The sequence below is a fragment of the Berghia stephanieae genome, chromosome 2, assembly GCF_034508935.2.
Source record: "Berghia stephanieae isolate SIO BIC M18660-M18661 chromosome 2, UCSD_Bste_1.3, whole genome shotgun sequence".
In the NCBI taxonomy this organism is placed as follows: domain Eukaryota; kingdom Metazoa; phylum Mollusca; class Gastropoda; order Nudibranchia; family Aeolidiidae; genus Berghia; species Berghia stephanieae.
In genome coordinates, this window is record NC_088361.1 from 51636187 (window position 1) to 51658959 (window position 22773).

Genomic DNA, 22773 nt, shown 5'->3' on the forward strand with positions numbered 1-22773 from the left:
ACTCATAGGTTGAGTGGGTAATGTGTGTGAAGTGAAATACTGACACTGTCACCCATCCTGTCACTGTTCACTGTCATTATCGCTTGAGTTTGTTGAAAGAGGGTTGATTGAGTTACCGAGCGCAATTATATCTAAGTAGAGAGCGGTGAGGGCTGCCTGAAACCTGGGACTTTTAAATACTAATGAAAAGGTGAAAATAGAAAGCTTCGGATAGGAACAGCACGGACAATGGACGTTTCGGGTACAAACCCTTCCTCAGCACAACAATAAACAAAGGATTTGTTATTCCATTTTCACCTTTTTGTTGGCAGTTATATTTAGAGAGTCCCTTAGAACCATAAGGCCAATGGAGCCGAAATTAATCCCGGGTTCTGTAGCGTTAACTGAAGGTTGCAATTCCTTGTTAGGACGTGCGTCTATCTCAAGGTACTTTCTATAGATGGAAAAGACCTAGCTACCCAAACTCTGCTTGGTGGACAAAGGGGTCCGAAATAATATAGGCTGCACCCGACATCGAAATTGGTTCCGTTGCTTGTGAAGCTAATTCAGAAAAGTGAATGGAGCAGGCACTAATGTTGGTAACAACAAGATATGAAGTGAGTAGAAAAGTGCCAGAAGACAATAGAGAATAAAAATTTTTTTCGCGGCGGTGGTGGGGTTTGAACCTGCGACCTTATTGGTACGACAACTCCGCCTGGCAGGTGAGAGCGTGGCTCTACCGTGTGAGCTATCCACGAACACAAAAATATTCGTTTCAAACCCAAAGTCATTTCTAGATCCCTCTCTCACCCACTTCTTGAGATCGCCGATTCGTTCACCACCATCGCGAAGTAATTTTGACCAGCAGTTAAGCTTAATAGCCAATATTCTCATCACAAACATATAACATAGAAACGATTGAGACATGGAGTATGCTCCGGTGTATGGGGTGAATTTTTAATTCAGAAAAGTGAGTGGAGCAGGCACTAATGTTGGTAACAACAAGGTGCCAGAAGACAATAGAGAATAAAAATTTTTCGCGGCGGTGGTGGGGTTTGAACCTGCGACCTTATTGGTACGACAACTCCGCCTGTCGTACCAATAAGGTCGCAGGTTCAAACCCCACCACCGCCGCGAAAAATTTTTATTCTCTATTGTCTTCTGGCACTTTTCTATTCACTTCATATCTTGTTGTTACCAACATAAGTGCCTGCTCCACTCACTTTTCTGAATTAACAACAAGGTATGAAGTGAGTAGAAAAGTGCCAGAAGACAATAGAGAATAAAAATTTTTATGACAAAACTATAAAATCTTTCTATCAACAAACGAGGTACTGAAAACTCATCAGCTTCTACGGGGAGTAAAAAACATAACATCAACTCTATTCGTGGTTGAAATTCTCTACCGTTATATACACTGTTATTGTTTTCCACTCGTTTACCTTCCGGGAGAGGTCGGCCAGTGCGGCCGCTAGTCTCGGAATTGATGAAAGAATAAATATAAAATCCATAAAGGACAGAACCACTGATTTATTCTGCAGACTCCCTAGAAAACAAAACGAATCTCTGTGATATCTGAATCTGTACAATAATTTACCTCAACATTTCTAATCAAAGTGAAATGATAGCCCCTTGATCACACAGTTACACCCATCCATCTCTCCGTACATCTATTTGATGGACGGTCTGTTAAATGGTATGTGTGCATCATTAATCCTCTACATTATGTTTTCAAAACCGGAAATATCATGCGGAGAGAGTCATTAATACATTATGTTTGTAAATTATATTATGGGGAATGACAGGAGGAATATTTTGTCATACATTGAAAATTGTAGTTTTCAGATAGTGATAATAGTAATAAATAAAGGATGGCCAAGCTCTTTTCAAATAAGAATTTGGTCGTTTTTCTTCAATCTTATTATGTAGTTAAACCCGCTTTACGTAATGATTGCAAAATTCGCCAACAGATTCTTGTTGATCAACCGTTTCAGCCTTATTATCTAGATATCCTTTTTGTTTATTAACTGACTACTTTTTCGAAACACTAGATTATATTTCAATATCAGTGAGAGATTATTCACACCCAGTAACAGCTATAAGATATCGATGTTCACACCACATCAGGTGACGATTGATAGGTAAACCAGGCAGGTAGAATCACATTCTGTGGGTAGAGTTATTAAAAATGGATCGGTCAGGGTCACTAAAAACGACACACACACACACACACACACACACACACACACACACACCCACAATACAAATCGTTCTTGATGGCTACAGGACATTTTTTGTTTTAACGTGGAATGACCTCTCCTCAGAGGAAACGAGTTTTGGGCAGAATTAGTTACCCAGGGGAAAGCGCCAAGCTCTTTACTTTCTCGTGTAGTTTCCAAACAAAGAGATTGAGTTGCAAAGGCAATGATAAGAGAAATTTTGCCTCCTTATTTATGACTGGGAAAAAGGCAAACCCAGACTTACAATTCTGCACCCTGGACTGGGAGCCAAGATTTTCGGATTCATTACCAAGAGTTGACATTGGGTGTCGGCCAACAGACTACTGCATAGGACTTGTCTATTTGGCTGCCATCACTCTGCATCTAGGGTCCTGGCATTCGTTATGGTAACGGTCCGAAGACTGCAGAACTTGTGGTTGAATAATGTATCGTGAGGCAGCTTTAGACACGACATGAGTGCGGAGGAATCTTCGGAGATTTGGTAGGCCTTGTAGTGTAACCGTCAGATTGGTATCGACATCCAAGCTCTAAAAGGGATCGAATGTTTTTTTGTTGTTGTATTCTGTCGCCAACTTTTCCACTCTCTGTTTCGGTGCTGATAGCAGAATATAAAATGTCGCATTTGAAATAAAATCATTTTATCCCCTTTTTTTTCTTTGGAACGAATTCTCTTTGATTTCAGCCACGAGGCGCCTTTAATTTTCAGAACTATTTGTAACCATTCACGTCGAGACGTGCCTAAATTTTCTAGAAAGTCACTGTTATGGAAACGTTAGTATGCATTCCCAATAACATTTTCACCAGCCACGAAGCAATAAACACAAGACATATTCAAACATCAAATATAATATAATATTCTAAATTGAGATCAAACTTCACATCTTCTGCAATTAACTCACTCAACCCTAACACCGACTATATCCGTATTTTATCCGGGTTATTTTTACCTATCAACATATTCTCATAGATGATAATGATTTTACCCCATGCCTATTATTATTACATTTTTCTGAGACAAATTAAAGGCGTAGTATCAAAGCTATTGTTGTTTAGCTTTTACATGTCAATGGTAGTTGAATAAAACTATCTATGTACATGCTCATTTTTAATACTTTTTTTCCAATTTTGAAAAGTAACAAAAATCTCTAGGATTGAGTGAGTTAAGACAGACATTATGCTTGCCAATATACTACCTACAAATCGAATATCTACCCATGTATTATGTAAGGGTTTGCAAAAATGATATGTTCCAAACACAAAATTAGTGTGTGAGTTTTCGATTCCAGCGTAGAAAATGTCCCCTTTTGTTATCATCTGCTGATCTCTGCTAAAGTACTCTCAAATCACTTTCTCTTTTTGATTTTTTTTTGGTTTTATTTGTTTGTTTTTCGCTGTTGTCGTTTTTTTTATATTAGTTTTTTTTTCGCCGCCCCCCCCCCCCCCCCCCCTACTTTGTAAACACTAATCGTAGCCCCATTATTTTTCTTCATTTAGTTTAATTTATATAATATTTCGAGTATCTATTTACTGCTGTCAAACGTGGTCAGAGACATTTATGTTAAAAACTCTGGTATGGTCTGGTGCGTGTGGGTGAGAATATGCGCCCCTCTTGACTGAGATGTGAATACGTTACTGGTTATAAGCAGAGTTAGTGAGTAACAGGTCACTAAGAATGGTAGTCCAGGAATGAATTATCTAACATGCGACTTGTCCTGTTTTAACTGTAGATTGATTCATTAACTTGTCTTCTCATAGATGCAGCTAGATGTAGCTGTTTATTTGTTTTTGTCGTGTTTAAAAATAAAATGCCATGACTCATATTTTTACAGAAAAAAAATTAATGCACAATATAGACTTTTAAAAAAGAAAAACATTAATGAACACAATATTTTGGTAAAGATGAAATAAATTGTGTTTAGTCAGTCTCGCTAACATTCAAACCGCTCCTCTCAGCAAAATAGTAGAATGACCGATAAGTTTCGTCAACGTTGTGACATCTGTATTATTGTGTTGATAAGATAGAATGGGTTGGGGCGGGAAGTGGAGGTGAGGAGTGGGTGTGTGTGTGGGGGGGGGGGGGGGGGGGAGATGCACAAGCCGCTCACAACTGACTTGTGACCTGTACCAATCCATTCATTCATCCAGTTTATCATCATCTCATCATGATCACTTTCCCGACAGGCAACTCCAGCCAAACACGTTCTTCTATTGGCTGACAGCGTAGACAGACCCCTCCCATAAATCCTCTAATCGTGTCAATGGCTCCTCCCACTCACGGGATCCTGGCATCTGATTTGAAAGAAAACGCTCGGCGCTTGTTGTTGTATGGTTGTAAAGTTGGTAGTCCATCGTGTCCGACAACAAACTACGTGAAAGACTGCCCGCCCTTCGGATGGTTTGTTTACATTGCGAAACCACGTGAACATGCTGCTTTGTACTATAGCGGATGAGCGGTGTAAGTTGTGTGTTTGTGTGTGTGTGTGTGTTCGCAAAAGTCTCGGTGTGTGAAACACGACAGATCTTTCCTGTCAGTTCCTCCTCTCCCTTGGCCTATCGCAAACTACTTGGATAATAATGAGATCGGTGGTGCTAATTATGTGCTTTGCAACCGGGCAAATTGGAATGTGCATACATTACATTCTGTGTTCACGGCATAAGGCTGATATATAAACACCTCTCTAGATATACCGATATAATAGAGGATATATATCAGAAATTCTTCAGTGACGCTAGTTGGACGTGAACTATTATGAACGCCTTGTTTGGATTATTGTATTGGAATAAATGATTTCTGTGTTCGATAAATTCGTGACAATTCTTTGAAAAATTTCCACGAAATACCATGCCTTCCAGATATTTTGAGTGGTGATTGATTCTATCCATCTCATCATTTTCAAATATTTATAACAATAATTAGACATTATTTTATTACAGATTGTTTATCTATTAGAATTCTTATTGTTGTGATTGATTTACGATTTGCTGCACCTGTTTCTGATCAACTAACAAAACCGAAAAAGAATCTAATATAAACCGAAATCTCTTTGTTCTTGATCATCTCAATTTGTGATTTAAATTTGATATGAAATGCAACTATTATCAACATTGTTTTAACGTTGTTTGATGGATATTGCATTATATATTCATTGTTACAAGTGAAAGCCAAATTCTATTGACATAAACGAGTTGTGTTTGGAAATTATCACTGAAAGGAAGTTTATTATAAAACCTAAAATTTGGGTATATTTTCAGTGTGTCAACCATAAACCATGTTGTGAGATACATGATTTTCACATCTCCCAACACTACGCTGAAGGTAATTTTTTTTTTAAAATAAATAAAATAGACATTCTGGCGTTAAAAAAAAAAGAAACACAAGAAAAATATAAAAGAATAAACATAATAAAAACGAATAAGATTTGTAGTTCACAGACTTCAAGATAGCGATTATAAAAGTGTCGTGTCACACACCATGACAAAAATGGACTCACTCATTGTAAAAATAATAAATCATATTGAATATAAACTCTTAAGTGCGGTTGCCCTAAATAATTTTGATTTTAAAATCTAAGCTTCATGTTATAATGGAGGAATAGTAATAATATCTCAATCCAATACAAAATATTATGTAATTTCCATTGCGATAATGAAACATTTTTAGCCCACGATTTTGCATTGGGTCATCACAGTTATTGTAAGTATATAATAATATTATTATGTTCATAGTAGCCACTGTCCTTCTTACTAATTACGTAATCATCGTGAAATCGGAGTAGACAAACTATCAGTGGTAGTTGATATTAACTAATCAACGAAAATTTACTCCATATCACATTGATTATCAGCTTACAGAAATGTTGCTCACAATTTGTTCTTCTATTTGGTATATAAATCATGTCATGTATTTTTTCTTCTTTAATTCTTTCAACGACTCACTCACAAACACACACTCCTCTCCTGCTCCGCCTCCTCCTCCTCCTCCTCCTCTCCTCCTCCTCCTCCTCCTCTTCCTCCTCCTCCTCCTCCTCCTCCTCCTCCTCCTCCTCCTCCTATTCTTCTTCTTCCTCCTTCTCCTCCTTTCACGCACACGCATACATTCACTCCCTCATGCACCAATTCACTTAATCGCCGATCAAAAGATTGATTTGGTCAATTAATGGAATAGCATAGAAAGTCATTTATTGATTCATTGAATGGCTGGTTGATTGATTGATTCATTTATTGATCGATAAATTCCCATATTCATTTATATATTTACAAATGACCGAGCTTAATCAAAACCACATTCTTTCACTTATTATTTGATGTTTTATTTGAGTTACTGAAAATGACTTACTTGCTTACAGACTTACAGATTTACGTCCACTTATTACTCCCATCTCTACTCATAATGATTAATGAATAGATGAATCAATACACAGACTCGGGGACAAATGAATTAGTCAATCTGAAAAAAAGGGGAGAAATGAATGATTGCATTATACTGTTGTCACCTTTGTTTAAATAAGCATCATATTATTACATTAGAATGAGGAAATAAAGTTAATATGATAATCGATCATTCGAAATTGAAATTAATAAAACACGAATTGCACGATGAATTAAAGACAAAAATGAAAATTTTAGAAATAAGTCTAATTGAATGAATACAACAATAAATTATACTATAAAAGACAAACAGACAAACAAAAAGAAAGAAAAACAAAGACAAACAACAACAAAAAATAATTTTAAAAAGAAAGAAAGAAAGAAAGAAAACCAATTATCTTTACCTCTTTTTTAAAACATTGATGTTATGAGAGCAGAAGTCACATCTTTCTTCCGTATTATCTGATAAATATAATATGATTTGGTAAGGCAGGATGGAAACGATTATAACGATAATAATATCATGTATGTATTTAATTATCTGTTTCATATCAATAAGGGGTGAGGGTGCTGGGGGGGGGGGGGGGGGGGCGCGATCTGCGATAAAAAGTATTACGTTTTAATTCATACCATTTCAGTCTTTGCACAAAGAGTTGTTAGTGAAAAGATGTGTAACCGATCCTCTCAGAAATGTATTAAGTCGACGTGAATCTGATGTTAATAATTGAATTTCAAGCTTAACCCATAAATTTTATATTTTAAAAATATGTCTTTATTAGAGAGAGAGAGAGAGAGAGAGAGAGAGAGAGAGAGAGAGAGAGAGAGAGAGAGAGAGAGAGAGAGAAGAGAGAGAGAGAGAAAGAAGAGAGAGAGAGAGAGAAGAGAGAGAGAGAGAGAGAGAGAGAGAGAGAGAGAGAGAGAGAGAGAGAGAGAGTTTTCTTTCTGAAAACTATTTTTTAGAAATAACAAAAAAAACAAAACAAAAACAACAACAAAAAACAAACAAAACAAATAAACTAAAAACAAAACAACCCGCCCCCCCCCCCCCCAAAAAAAAAAAAAAAAAGCAAACAACCCCCCCCCCCAAAAAAAAAAAAAAACAAAAAACAAAAAACAAAAAAAAAAACAAAAACAAAAACAAACAAAAAAACAAAGAAAAACAACAAAAAACAAACAAAAAACGAAATCAAAACACATTTTTAAGCAATTAATTCTAATTAAAATCACCTTTTTACTTTCATCTTTCTTTTTTTAAAAATATTTCTTCAAAGAGAATATAAAATATTTTCTGTTCAAATAAAATTTTTTACTAATAGATCTATTTCAAATGAGAATGGTGATATCAAGTTGAAGGCAATGAAGATACATATTATGGAATATCATAAACATCATGGCGTTGTTCTGTATTTTGACACCAACGGAGAAAGTAGGATAAGAGTGAGAGGAAGGCCTAGGACAACTTGGGGACGATTTTTGGAGGCAGAATAAGTGAAGAACTGGGGTGAAAATGGAAATTGTTGAAGTTGATTGACATATGCTCTCCGGTCTATTGAAAATTACCAGGACTCTGAAGCCGCACACACTGTGGAGGCCCTTGAGGGCTTATCTGATAAAACAGGAAAAATTGTGCTGCAGTGGATTCCAAGTCATGTAGGTATATATGGAAATGAAATTGCCGATCAACTGGCCAAAGAAGGAGCCCAAAAGGAACAACCGAAGTCGTCAATCACTTACCATCAGCAAAAGAAAATAATAAAGCTAAAAATAGACAAAGAAAGGAATGACACACACCTGGAACACAACAAGCAGGATCCAATCCATGCCATTCAGCGAAGTAGCCAAGTCACTCTATTCCACCTCCGAACAGGACACAATAGACTAAGAGGACATATGTTTACAAAGCTAGGTATTGGAACAACCCCTTATTGCCCATGTGGAACCGACAATGAAACCACTTTACATGTGCTTATGGATTGCCCATTATACAACGTGCAACGTTCGAACCACTGGGTCACCCCTACAACACTCAACACAAAGCTCTATGGTGAGGCTGAGGACCTAAAGCGGACCACAGACTTCATAGCAGATATCGGACTGCAGCCATAGATGTCCATCAGAGGAACGAAGAAGAAGAAGAAGAAGAAGATTGACATGGGCAGAGATAGATTGGAGAATCTTCGTTGTTGTTGCTCAACAGCGATGCCCACGGGTATAATGTTAGATCTGCTGCCTACTCCAAATTGGAATAATTCGTAGTTTTCAGCAGTAATAACACACTATACATTATAACAACTACCTTTAAAAATCTTCAATTTACCCTTTATACGTTAAAAGACCTCCCTACTACTACGAACATTCCGAAGTGAGAACTCTAATGATATACAGATTTTTAATTTAATAAAACTTTGAAAATGGAGTTCTGGCGCCAGAGCGAGCACATAAAGGAGTTAAAGGCGTTATTTTTTTTTTTACGTTTTAAGGACAAGTTTGTGACTTTTAAGGATAGTCTATTATTTTTTTATCCCAGAAACAATGAATTTTTTTTTCTATTTCAAGTTGGCAGGTCTGGTTAAAATAATTGTTTAAATTCCTTTAGCTACATATTATATTATTACTACCTCTGGCAATCTTTTAGTGGTAGGCATGCCTGTAATGGGCAATGAGTAGGCAGTAAATTTCACACAAAAAAATCTTCAATTCAATTTGGAGAAATGAATCATTTTAAGCGAAATTGAGGAACGTTTAATTTCATCTTCAATATTTGAGAATGTTGATGCCTGAAGCTCTAGGGAAAAAATAAAGATAAGTATTGAATCGTAAGCTTTAATATATTAGAAGAAGACATATACTGTGGACGTTACGGGTTTACCCTTTATCTACAAAACACGATGAATGAAACACTAAGGACGTATCTCATTCGTCCTTGGTGTTTCATTAATCGTGTTTTGTTGATAAAGGGGAAACCCGAAACGTACATACTATCTGTCTTCGTCTAATAAATTGAAGCTTATAATTCAATTTTTATATTTATTTAACAAAACATAACATAACATATGGTATTGGGCGAAATAGGATAAAATCTCTTGAATGCCCTTAATATTAAATTGAGTTATTTTATCTCTAATATCACATAATTTATAACACATAATTTATAACAAATTTAATTCATGACCAATCGTCCCAAAACGGTATTATGTCGGGTGAACCGAGTGTTTAAAATTTATTTTAAAATTCAATTTATAATTTAGATTAAGATCTATATTATGTCTTTACCAAGATGATTTCATTGTTTTCTAAATATTTATATATAACAAAACCTAAATTTATTCATTCTCATTTTTAAAACTTAAAAATCAATTTCCTAACCTGGTTAATTCTGACAATACGGAATTGACAGTTCCCAAATATAGATTTGGGTCAAAAAGTGACGTTTATATATATATATATATATATATATATATATATATATATATATATATATATTATATATATATATATATATATATATATATATATATATATATATATATCAAACCCGCAAATACATATGTCGAAAAAGCCTATTGACATTTCAAGTTCAGATATCATAACATTATTTTATTTTATTTATTTTTTTATTTTTTTATTTTTTTTGTTTATCTTTTTGTCTTTAAAAATTTTTTTTTGTTAAAAAAAATTTCTTTGTTTTTTTTTATCACGAGTTTAAAAATTGTGTCTTAGGGGAGAAAAAAATGAAAAAATTTGCCTTTGCAACACTAACACGAAATGGATCTTTCTATCAAATATTTTTTGAAAATAGTACTCTTCAGAGTTTTTAGGCCTATGAAGCGGAAGTTTATCCCGATGTCTATAGTGCGAAATAGACTATAGCAATTGTTTGCCACCCTTTGTATAGGATGCTATTGTAACGCAAAGTACTTTCCGCCAAATTATAATCTAATATATTCAGCTACCCAATCACTGCTATGTGGACAGCGGAGTCGGAGAAAAATTATATCTGGACTTCACCTAGGATAGATCTCGATTCCTTTCGAAATAAAAGTATGATATTATTATTATGATGTTATAGGTACTGCTTTTATAATGAATAACTGATCTAGAACAATGAATCACACATCAATGGCTTGTCAGTGGATTGAGTCCAATGTTGGTGATCCATCTGACTTCGCTTTTCCTTTTTTTTCTTTTTCTATCCTTTTGAAAAAAACAAACAAACAACAACTAGATTTAAGAGTATGCACAAACAACAACAACAACAACAACAACAACAACAACAAAAAATAACAACAAAAAACCCCCCACAAAAATAACAAAACAAAAAACAAAACAAAACAAAACGACCGAAAACAAAAACAAAACAAAGCAACAGCAACAAACAAAAAAAAAAAAAACCAAAAAAACGAGCGAAAAACCCCCAACAATATAAAAAAAGGAATAGACAAAAACAAAACAAAGCAAACAAAAAATAAAAAATAAAATAAAATAAGTAAACATAACCACAGAAGTCGGTGTATTTTAATATGTAAAAGGAATATAGCTATGATGATGATGATATTGATGATGATAATGATAATGATGATGATGATGATGATGATATTATATATTATTATTATTATTATTATTATTATTATTATTATTATTATTATTATTATTATTATTATTATTATTATTATTATAATATTTTGTTGTTATCATAATAATAATAATAATAATAATAATAATAATAATAATAATAATAATAATAATAATAATAATGAAAATAATAATAATAATAATAATAATAATAACGATAATAATAATAATAGTAACAATAATAATAATAATAATAATAATAATAATAATAATAATAATAATAATAATAATAATAATAATAATAATAAGAACAAAAACAACAACATATAATAGTAAGGATTGTTTAGATCAAAGGCCTTTAAATATCCTGTGAAAAAAAAGGTCCAGAATTGATTAATTTCCTGATATAATCATAACCATGATCATTGTTTACATCATAAATAACAAAAAAATATAATCAATTTAAAACATATTCATCAAATTTATGTTTTATCTTATAGAGATCCGTGCGATTGCTTTTTTACTTTGGAAGTATGTGATTATAAATTCGAAACTGGTCCATGTATTAACTGTACTTAAAATTTAAAAAAAACAAAAAACAAAACAAACACCCCCCCCCCCCAATAAATAAATAAAAAAAAACTCCCCAAAAAACAATTGCCTAATAATTGTAGATGAATGTGTCATAAAAATTTGTCTCTGCGGTAAATCTTAAAAGGTGTATTGTGGTCAATTTGATCAGACCTATAAACAATATTGTATAACTGAAAAGGTCATCACTCCTTTTTTTGTATTTTAGACATGGGGAAGGGGGGGGGGGGGGGGGGGCTAAATATTTTAACCCTTCCTAATTAAATGTAAAGCATATTTTCAGTGCCGTTCAACAGCTTTGTTGCCGTCTTTGGACATTTTATAGATCAATTGACTGTTGCTTGAATATCAGGGATATCATTGATGTTAGTTATAAATATTAATGACACAACAACAACAACAACAATAATAATAATAATAATAATAATAATAATAATAATAATAATAATAATAATAATAATAATAATAATAATGATAATAATAATAATAATAATAGTAATAATAAAAAAAATAAATTAAAAAAACAACGTAGACTATGAAGGAACAAAAACAACAAACACATAGCAAATACAGTTTTCAATTAGATAAATTGTCACAATTTGCCTTCATTCACTCCTCCGCTCCAAATAATGTTTGTCGCGATCATTTCCGAATGGAGTGGTCAATTATAAGCAGTAATCTTGCATGATCTAAAAACTAACTGCGGAGATACTAAACAATACAGGCAGCTCATCCCGTCTTACTTAGTAATAGATAACAAGGATTTACACCTCATGGTCAACAGCCACTTACTTTTTGTCCTTATGTCGTAACACCATCATTAGAAGTCTAGTAGGATTCACTGTAATTTGTCATACACTGGTTAATTTCTTTTTTTGTTTTAAGTATGTGTGTGTGTGTGTGTGTGTGTGTGTGTGCGTGTGTATGAGTGTGTGTATGACTGTGTGGTTTACTGCTGTTAGCTAAAGCATGAATCTTGCATAAACAAATAATAAGATAAGCTCTGATGACCCTTATGGTGATCCAGGGAATTAAATCAAGTGTTCAGTTTATACCACTCGAGTTAATTAACGATGATCAAGATGCGACCCTGTGGAGAGAAAAAAAAAAAGTTGTCATGCATTCTAGAGGTAGGATCACATCTGTCAGATCTTTAGCTGGGGGAAAATCAGTTAATGTGTTCATGTACGCACCTTTAACAATTTTAGGCGGCATCCCACCTGTCTTTTGAATCAATAATTAGATATAGAAAATGTTTATTTGTGTTTTATCATTTTTATTTTAAATCTCGTTTTGCTTTTAAGTTGTTTTATAATATTCATATTTTTAAAATGTATTTTTTGATAAGCCACCCAAGGCGTACCTTCCGCGTGTTTAATCAACATTATTCCTGTTAACGGTTAAAACGATTTTAATCTCATAGTCGTGATATTAAGAGAACATGGATTGAAACAATCGTTGCTATAAGCTTTAGTGAAAATACAATTTATATAAAATCAGTTAAAACTCGGGTATACGAAAACTAACTTTTAAAAAAAATTGTTGTTTGATTGTTTTAGTTTTTTTTGGTGTTTTTGTTTTGTTTTTTATTCTTTTTGTTTTGTTTTTCTTTCTATTGCTGAAGATAAAGTATGCAACATTTCATCATTGAAAAGATAACCAGTATCACTATAATAAATATCACCACCATAATCCAGTAAATCGTCATGAAACCAACCACAGCACATCATTAGCACGACCACCACTACAAATACTACCTCCACAACCCCATCACTATCACTACAACTATCATCGTCATCATCATCATCATCATCATCATCATCATCATCATCATCATCATCATCATCATCATCATCATCATTTTCTTCTTCTTCTTCTTCTTTTTTTTTCTTCTGTTTCTTCAATACCACCACGACCTCAATTAATTGCCATCTTCATAACGAAAAAGAAAAAGAAAAGATCCAATTACTGATGAATATTAATGAAATGTTATATCCTTTCCCCCCCATCCCTCCCTCTGAATACCCACGCTGTATTGTAAGTGACCACAACGATGACCATGTCCAAAGTGGAGGAGTGCCGGGGGGATGACCACCCTCACCAGCAACTTGTCCACACCTCCACCAACCCTATGAAGAACTCCGCCAAACCTCTCAAATCTTTCAATATCGAGGACATCCTAGGCGTCTCGTCTCCAGGCAAACCAACGAGCCAAGAAACTACTAACAGCAATAAAAACAAGCCAAAAAGCGGTAAAATCAGCAGGGCAACATCCCCTGAACATCCTGAAATCACTCAACATTCAAAAGATTTTTCCAAATATAACCATAATTCAAATGGACAATGCAACGATGAGGATCACAGTCTAGCTAATGGTAAAAGAAGAATGCACGATACGTTAAATATTTTCAACAACATCGCCAAATCCCCACGCAATGGCAAAACAGTTGAAGATTTTAGAACTGCAACTGCAGCAGCGGCAGCGGCGGCCGCAGCGGCTGCCGTCGCTTCAATGAGTCCAAATAATTTTTTTACATCGCCTTTCGGCTGTTTCCCCAAATCACTTTTTCAAGGTTTTATCCCACCTTTTAACCTCAACCACAACCACCTCACATCACCGCATCCTCACCATCCACATCAACAACACATAATTCCTCACAACGAAAACCACCACCACCACCACCATCATCATCAGCAGCAGCAGCAGCAGCAACCAAACCAACACTATCACCAACACCAAAATCAATCTCCATCAATTCTCCATACGCCTGTAAACCTAAGCTTAGGCAATAATAGTCATCAAAACAACAACAACAACAACAACAATAATAATAATAACAGTGTTAAAATCGTGCGACCCTGGGACGATACTTCGTCCTGTCACGATACAGCATTATCACCCTCCCCTTTGCCAAAAACTCCACCAGTTGCTTTAGCAAATTTACCCATTTCAAGAACGATATCAACAGCAACGATAGCCAGTGAGGATTCTTACGACGATGACGAAGAGGACGAGGAGATCAGCGTGGATGACGAAGAACCTCCAGCACCTTCTCATGGAAAGAAGGTCAAGGCCGCCAACGGCGATTCTGTGTCTCCACTTGACGCCCTAATGGCGATGACCAGTAAGACGTTTGCAGGCCTGGATAACACCGGTGGAGGAGGTAAGGAATTTTCTAAAATCTAAATGAAATTTGAGCTTTGGCAAGTAAAACGATTTAGAGCTGGTAACACCGGATATTCCTCTGACAAAACTAAACATATAAAAACATTATAATTTGATAAAAGATTTTTTATAGAATTGTAAAGGCGACAAATGTAATTCCTATGCGATGTAGGTTCGAATCCTGTCGTTATCTAACAACATACACCTCTGATTATTGTACATGGAAAAGTCCCGTGTTCTTGTTATGATTGCTTTTTCTTCTCCCAAATAGACTAAATTATCTCTATTTCACTATTATCTTCTACTTGTTTTTTTGGTTTTTTTTTGTGTGTTTTTTTTTTAACTTCAAAATTTTGTGCTGGCAAACCTGTCTGTCTCTCTATCCGTCGATATATCTGTCCATTTATCTGTTTATCTATCGACTTCCCGTCAATCTATTTTGCTATCCATTAATATTTATAAACCCATTAATCTAGTAAAACCGGATATTAATCTTAAATAATGTGCTAAAATGGCATCTTGAAGTTCCCTGATGCCAAGGTATTTAACTCTGAAATCATCCTATCAACCCCACTTAGTTATCTTCGGCCATACCAGATATATATTATATTATATAGTCTCTAACAGGAGAAATGATTTATGCCTAGCATTCGTATTTATATTCACATCTTTCATATTATCATTTAATGCTAAAGTACATTTGTTTGAGTCCATCCCATAAAGTTAAAAACCTTTCCGATATCTTGTCAGAGCGGACATACCTTATCATTAGTACTAGATGAAAGAAGATAAAGGTATGGAGGTGTTCATCTCTTTCATTGGCCATCATCAAAGGAATCGGTGACATGGGCGAGTGCACCTACCAGGGGGCAAAACATTCCTGCTTATCTTTTTTCTCCGTTCCTATTTTAAGTGGCAAGGGATAATTCAACACTTCTCTCTCTCTCTCTCTCTCTCTCTCTCTCTCTCTCTCTCTCTCTCTCTCTCTCTCTCTCTCTCTGTCTGTTCTGCTCTCTCTCTCTCTCTCTCTCTCTCTCTCTCTCTCTCTCTCTCTCTCTCTCTGTGTGTGTGTGTGTGTGTGTGCAATCAACTTGCTAATCTACTTAAGAATCCTTCACCCAACTATAATCTAAATGCTCCACCATTTCCTCCTCCTCCTCCTCCCCCACTCCTCCTCCGTCTTTTCCTCCTCCTTCCCCTCCTCATCGTCTTCCTCATCCTCCTCATCATCATTATCTTCATCATCATCTCCCATCCTCCTCCTCTTCCCTCTCCTTCTCCTTTTCTTACACCTCCTCCTTCTCTTCCTTACCTTCCTGATCTTCCTACTCCTAATCCTCCTCCACCTACATCATTATCATCGTCATCGTCGTCGTCGTCACTGTCGTCGTCATCATCATCTTCATCATAATCATTATTATTAGCATCATTTATTTGTATAGACTACATTAATCACAATTCCATTTTATGACCCTTCTGACTTCTTTGTTAAAGAACCGCCAATGGCCTGTCATCACACAAATCATTTTTATCACCATTTAATTTGTAGGCTTAACAATAAGAAACCTAACAATTATTACAGCTTCATTCTTTGCCATTTCATATTATTATTATTATTATTATTATTATTATTATTATTATTATTATTATTATTATTATTATTATTATTATTATTATTATTATTATTATTATTATAAAAGACCCGACTGCCTTTTACCTCATTAATTATAAGCATTTTGTTAGAATTTCATATTTGTGACACCTCTGTTTAACCAGTTAACTGAATAATGTCAGTTGGTGATATTGGATAATACATTGACATATTAACCATAAATTCCACCAAAGAAACTTCCAGCACGACTTGACTAACTCCACCACTACCACCACCCCCACCACCATCATTCTTATCCTCCTCCGCTTCTTCCTCCTCCTCATCATCATCATGTTGATGATGATGATGATGATACATGATGGGGCAGCGTGGCTCAGCGGTATGGTCTTTGCTTCGTACCCGAAAGGTATCGAGTTTGAACACCGGCCGCTGCGTTGTGTGGCCTTGAGCAAGTCACCTCCCCCTAGCTCAATTTGCGGCGATGCACTGCGGCTGACGCATGGGTTATTCCAGTCTTCCCTTGGAATAGACCGTAGAGACAAATTTCCCCTGCCTATGGGATGAATAAAGTGAATTTTATTTTTATTTTTATCTATTTATTTGTTGATGATGATAATGATGATAATGATGATGACGATGATGATGATGATAATGATGATGATGATGATGATGGTGATGATGATGATGATGATGATGATGATGCATCATCACCATCATCATCATCATCATCATCATCATCATCATCATCATCATCATCCTTGTGTCATCCATACGGACTATTAGTCACAATGTATTGCGTACATTACAGACTCACAAATCCCAACATGCAGGCATAAAAACTCCTTTCCAATCTTCTTCTTTTGTCACACACGATCCTCTGTCCAGCCACACCGAGGACTTGACAATAGTGTCCATCACGTCAATCAATCCACGCAACCAGCAACCCAGCAGTCAATCATCATCACCTACAGCTTTTTGACCCACACACCAGGGATTCGCAGGTTGCATCTCAGCGGTCATCGCACTTAAAGATTTAAAAAAAAAAAAAAAAAGAGAGAGAGAGAGAGAGAGAGAGAGAGAGAGAGGAGAGAGAGAGAGAGAGAGAGAGAGGAGAGAGAGAGAGAGAGGTTTACGAAAAAAAAAAAAAAAGAAAAGAAAAAGAATAATGCAGATAACAAAGAAATCAAAATAAGTGAGAGGGATAACTACTGAAGTGAGATTTGCTGACACCGTTGCCAGGGAAGGCAATAAATCACGGACACGGTAGATTTCCAAAATCGTTTCTAATAACATTATTATTAGTATTGGTATTAGTATTATTGTTGTGGTGGTTGTTAACGCTGTGCGTGGTGCTTGTCCAGTCTAAAAGATTGTTTATTAGCTGATCCAGGGTCGCTCAGGTGCGTGGTGCGATGTGAATAAGGACACTGTTGCCACGTACAATCACAAAACATCTTTTTTATCAACTTTGGGCTGAAAACTTTTACTTCAGCCTATTTCATATTGACAGATTTAATGATACGAAACTTATTTTAAAAGTTTTAAAAATGTCAGATTTACAACAAATTTGAAAAGTTGGGGGGGGGGGGGGGGGGGGGGGGGGGGGGGGGATCAATTTACTCTATCCGTATAAAATTTTGTGGCAGAAATGTAAAAAAAAAAAAAATAATAAAAAAATAGAAGAAGAAAAAAGAAAAAGTGTGTTGTCACTTTGTAGGTAAATTAATAATAAAGATCTGAACAAGTGTGAAAGAAAGGTACCAGACAAAGCAAGAAAGAAAAATGAAAAAAAAAAAAAAAAAAAAATACAATCCCCCAAAAAATCAGTCTACCTCGACTGGGGATCGAACCTCAGACCTTCTGATTACTGGTCAGACGTGCTACCATTAATTGATTCACCGATAATTGAGTTGCAATAGACAGGTGTCTCGTCCAAAGGAAGGTATGCAAGTTTATTGTCTAGTCCAAGCGATGGGCAGAGACATGAATAATTCTAATAGGTCGTTAATGTGATGGGGTTTGCTCGTAATGCTTCTTCCATTGAAAAAAAAAAAAGTAATGCATTTTATAAAATTAATAAACAATTCTTCCATTTCTTTCGCCATTCAGTGTGATTTATTTCGATTAAAAATACCAGCGAGATACAATGTGACTCCCCCCCCCCCCCCCCCCCCCCCCCCCCCCCCCCCCCCCGCCGCATAAAAGACAAGGATGGGCTAATTGGTAGGGGTTCATTATTACAGTGATAGTGATGTCAGTAATGCGGTCTTTATATGTAAATCAATCTATCGGCCCAATTCTGAATTGCATAACAGATCTAACCACAGCGAGCTACATCTCTCATTCAGTATTCATTGTCCGTATATTCCTGCTTGCCCTCTCCAACATTGGTATATTTATATGAAAGTTCAGCCTTGAAAAGGGTAGAGCACGTAACCGCAACACCTTCTTCCCTCATAAATCACCAGCCGCCCCTGCCGCTTTGATCATCGCATTATGTTAATTAGATGTCTACACCCTGTTCAAGTTCATCCATCACAGTAGGCCAGTGTGATTGCGAACCTGACTCAAACCCTCACTACACAAATAACTAACCCACCCGTCCAATCAAACAAACCACCTCCGCTCGTGCGGCGGGCAGCAAAGCAGGACGATTCGACTCTGCCCGAAGGCAGAAGGATTTGGCAATTCACTGACCAGTTAATTGGTGACGTAACTAAGATTACTGCGATCGTTTGTTTTTTACTGGCCATGGGCTTGTATAGGGGGAACAAACTATTATTGACACCGATCCTTTTTTGTTTTGTTTTTGTTTTTCATTTTCATCTTTATCAAACTCGTTCACCATCTCTATCAGTCACCGATCAGCTCGCACCGCCCGCGCCGCCCCTGATTTCCCCAATAATAAATTATTGCTTAATCTTTTTGTCAAGATTAGCCGTGCGGAAAAGCCGCCAAAGAAAATATAGTTGTATTTGATTGGTTGCTGAAAGATGACAATTAGTGTAAATAGGTATAAATCAATTATGTTTGATCTGTACTTGAAGTTTAGAGAGGTTAATGATCTGAACATTGACTTTTTATTTTATCAATGCTATAACTCATCAGTGCATCTTATGTTACCTCAATAACTCTATCTGGTATCAATAAAAACTTACCTGGCTGTAGTGATGGATGTTGTAAGAGTACGTATATGTACAGAAAGAAAGCACAGCATGCGACTTGTAGTGCACGAAATGAAAATATGGTTCCATAATATAGCATGCTGGTGGAATAAATAAAACATTGCAAAGCGCACTAAGCTATATGTACGCTATATAATTGTTCATACTTATTTTTTTTATCTTATCTGTAATTTTTAAAGTAATATAATGAATCTAAATGATAAATTAATAAATAAAAATAAACAAATAAATAAATGAATAATGAGGGAAGAAAGAACAGAAAGATTTCATAAAAGCTTCATGGATTCGCTCCCAACTAGTGTCTTCATATTATGCTACTTCCAAACCATCTAGCAACCATCCCCCCCCCCCCTTCCCACCCCCATCCCCCCCCCCCCCCCCCCCCCCCCATTCTGAAAGAAGTAAAATATTCCCAATGCCCCATATTGGAGCCCGTCAGCCCGTCCGTCACGCCTAGTTTCCCCAAACGAGCCGAGTAATGAAAACAACAGCATCGAGTTGGACTCCTCCGGGAATCATTTCCCCGCGACGCCTCTGGATTGGTATCATGATATGCATCATAATACATCATCATATCACTCCACTCTCTGCTTGGGTGTAATACAAATATATATATAATATATAAACAAGTAAATCACGTCAAGGTAAGAGTGATTGAAAGTAAATAGTGCAGTGTCAAAAATCTCGAATATTATGTTAAATATTGATTTGCCTAATAAAATGTCATGGTTTATATAGATAGTTCAAAGATGACGTCACTCGGGTCTTTGTTATTGTTTTTTGCCATCCGCGTTTATGAGTAATGCTCACCACTTAACTGTATTAACCTGACTATAAACGTTCATGGATACACACAGTTTTGTGTGTTGGTCCGTTATACTTCCGGATGGCAATGTTATGAGCTTCTTAGCCAAGCGCATACTATCTATAGTTTGAAGGGACACATTTTGTACATATTTGTGGTAAATATCATAAATAATTCACAGTAAAAAATAGGACTGGTGCCGCATCTCAGTTACCAAGGATTGCTAAAAATGTAGTGATAATATTTAATAAACACAAAATAACGATGCCGAAGGTCAGGATTGATAATTTGTTTTGGACGTAAAACGATAGCTATAAGGACTAGGTGCTCGCTCGAGGAAAAAAAAAATATATATAGATTGAAGATAAAACCATAACCCCAGATCGACATGTTGCTATAAAATAGCTTTTCATATTAAATAAGCTGCTTCCATAAATTTCTTAGAAGGTTGCACCATGTGACGATGATATATTGAGTTAGAAGAGAAGAAACAATAACAACAAAAGAAAGATAAAGATAAACCTATTAAACCTACGCATCCACCAGTCTACATTTCAAGCTGATACATATCTACTTAAAATACGTTGATTTATTGTTTTTTAAAAAATGTCGTAGATGAATTGTCATAACTACGAAGCCATCATTATGTAATTCGTTCAAAAGGCGTCCTTATTCAGAGACTGGCAGTGCAGCAGTAAATTTAAATGTGCCTGATCTTGAAATTACTCGCTGGGTGCGAGAATGTGGGAGACTCTTTGGTTCCCCCAATGACTGTCCACGGTAGCTTATGTTCTACATATTTTTGCTTGCATGTCTGGCTTTAAAGATGTCTAAACTTGTCAACCTTTTTTCTGAAATCGTACACACTTTTAACTTTAACTTAAGAGCGTGTACGCCCCAGTCCTCACAATATACTAAAATTGCATAGATCTTAATGGCGAAAAAAATACATCGTGGGGTATCAAATAAATATTATGGTGGCGTTTTTATGCACCTCCATTGGTGTACAAAAACGCACCGTTTTTATGCATCCCCGTTGGCGGTGATGGTAAATTAATGAAAATGTTGCTGCATACGTCCATGAGGTTTAAATAGTTTTAGATTGCAGCTCAGCACACTGCTTAGTGATTACCGATGTACGTTTATACAATGATAAAGCGCTTTGAACACATTTTAGTGGATATTGCGCTATATAAAAGCTCAAAATTTTTAAAAGCTCAAAATGATAATAAATGAAAGAATAAAAACAATAATTTAAAAAATCAAAAGTAAAAAGAAACATGACACATAAATACTGATCTCAAATAAATAAATAATTTTAGAAAATTAAAATCGAAGTTTTTTAAAAACATGATAAAAAGTTTTTGACAAAAAAAAAAAAAAAAAAAAAAAAAAAAAAAAAAAAAAAAAAAAAAAAAAAAAAAGAAAGAAAAAAAACCCAAACACAAATGATGTCTTTCTCAATAAAGTAAACTTTAAAAAAAATATATCTACAATGGGAATCGAACCCAGTACTTTCAAGGTTAGAGTCTGACAGCTTGTCCACTGGGCTTCGGAGCCACCTGACTGTTCATCAGATTCAGGTCTTTCTGAAACATTATTTTTCCTTCAATGAAACTTCTATTTTCTGGTTTTATATTTCGATTTTTTAAATTATTATTATTTTTATATAAATTTATTAACAAAAACATCCTACAGATGTCACAATATAACTTTCGCCGTGTCCAAATACAGAAACACAATTTCGCTGATGAAATTGGGTTGAATGCGCATGCGTGACGGAGGTGTATAAAAACGGTCCGTTAAGATACACCGTCAACGGAGGTGCATAAAAACACTACGAAATATTATATCAATGTCCTCTAATGGTGTATTCATTACATAATATTATGAAGTTGCTTTTGTAGAGTGACTATACTGTTTTATGCCAGTATGTTGTACATCTCCAGTACACCCTATCAAAGCGGTACACCCTTGAAAAAAATTTGGTACGCTCTGGGGTGTACAATACATCCGATTGAAAAGCATTACTGCTCTAATGCGACCCGAGAGCTATCATCATCGAATAGCCTCGTTGTCCTCAGTGAACTCTATGGATTGGATTATCGATTCGAGTGAAAATAATGAGAAATGGGTTACTTTGACATATTGGAGATCGATTCAGACATAATACAATTGACAAACCGAGTGTTATTGATAGGTTTTCGTGGAGTGATATTCAGTTCTTTCACGAGTATTGCAACCATCAGTTTAGC

At 35.4% G+C, this 22773-nt stretch overlaps 2 protein-coding genes across 2 annotated transcripts in view; both read left to right on the plus strand.

Moving 5' to 3' along the window:
* The window catches only part of LOC144965133 (cell division cycle protein 23 homolog), a 232997-nt gene that overhangs the window by 106946 nt on the left and 103278 nt on the right, over window positions 1-22773 (plus strand). The window lies entirely within an intron of this gene.
* LOC144965131 (uncharacterized) overlaps window positions 4782-22773 on the plus strand; it is a 57876-nt gene continuing 39884 nt past the window's right edge. Inside the window, exons 1-2 of the mRNA XM_078900095.1 lie at window positions 4782-5535; window positions 13793-14914. Coding sequence (XP_078756221.1) covers window positions 13804-14914 — 1111 coding nt within the window. The 5' untranslated portion in view covers window positions 4782-5535; window positions 13793-13803. The remainder of the gene's footprint in view (window positions 5536-13792; window positions 14915-22773) is intronic.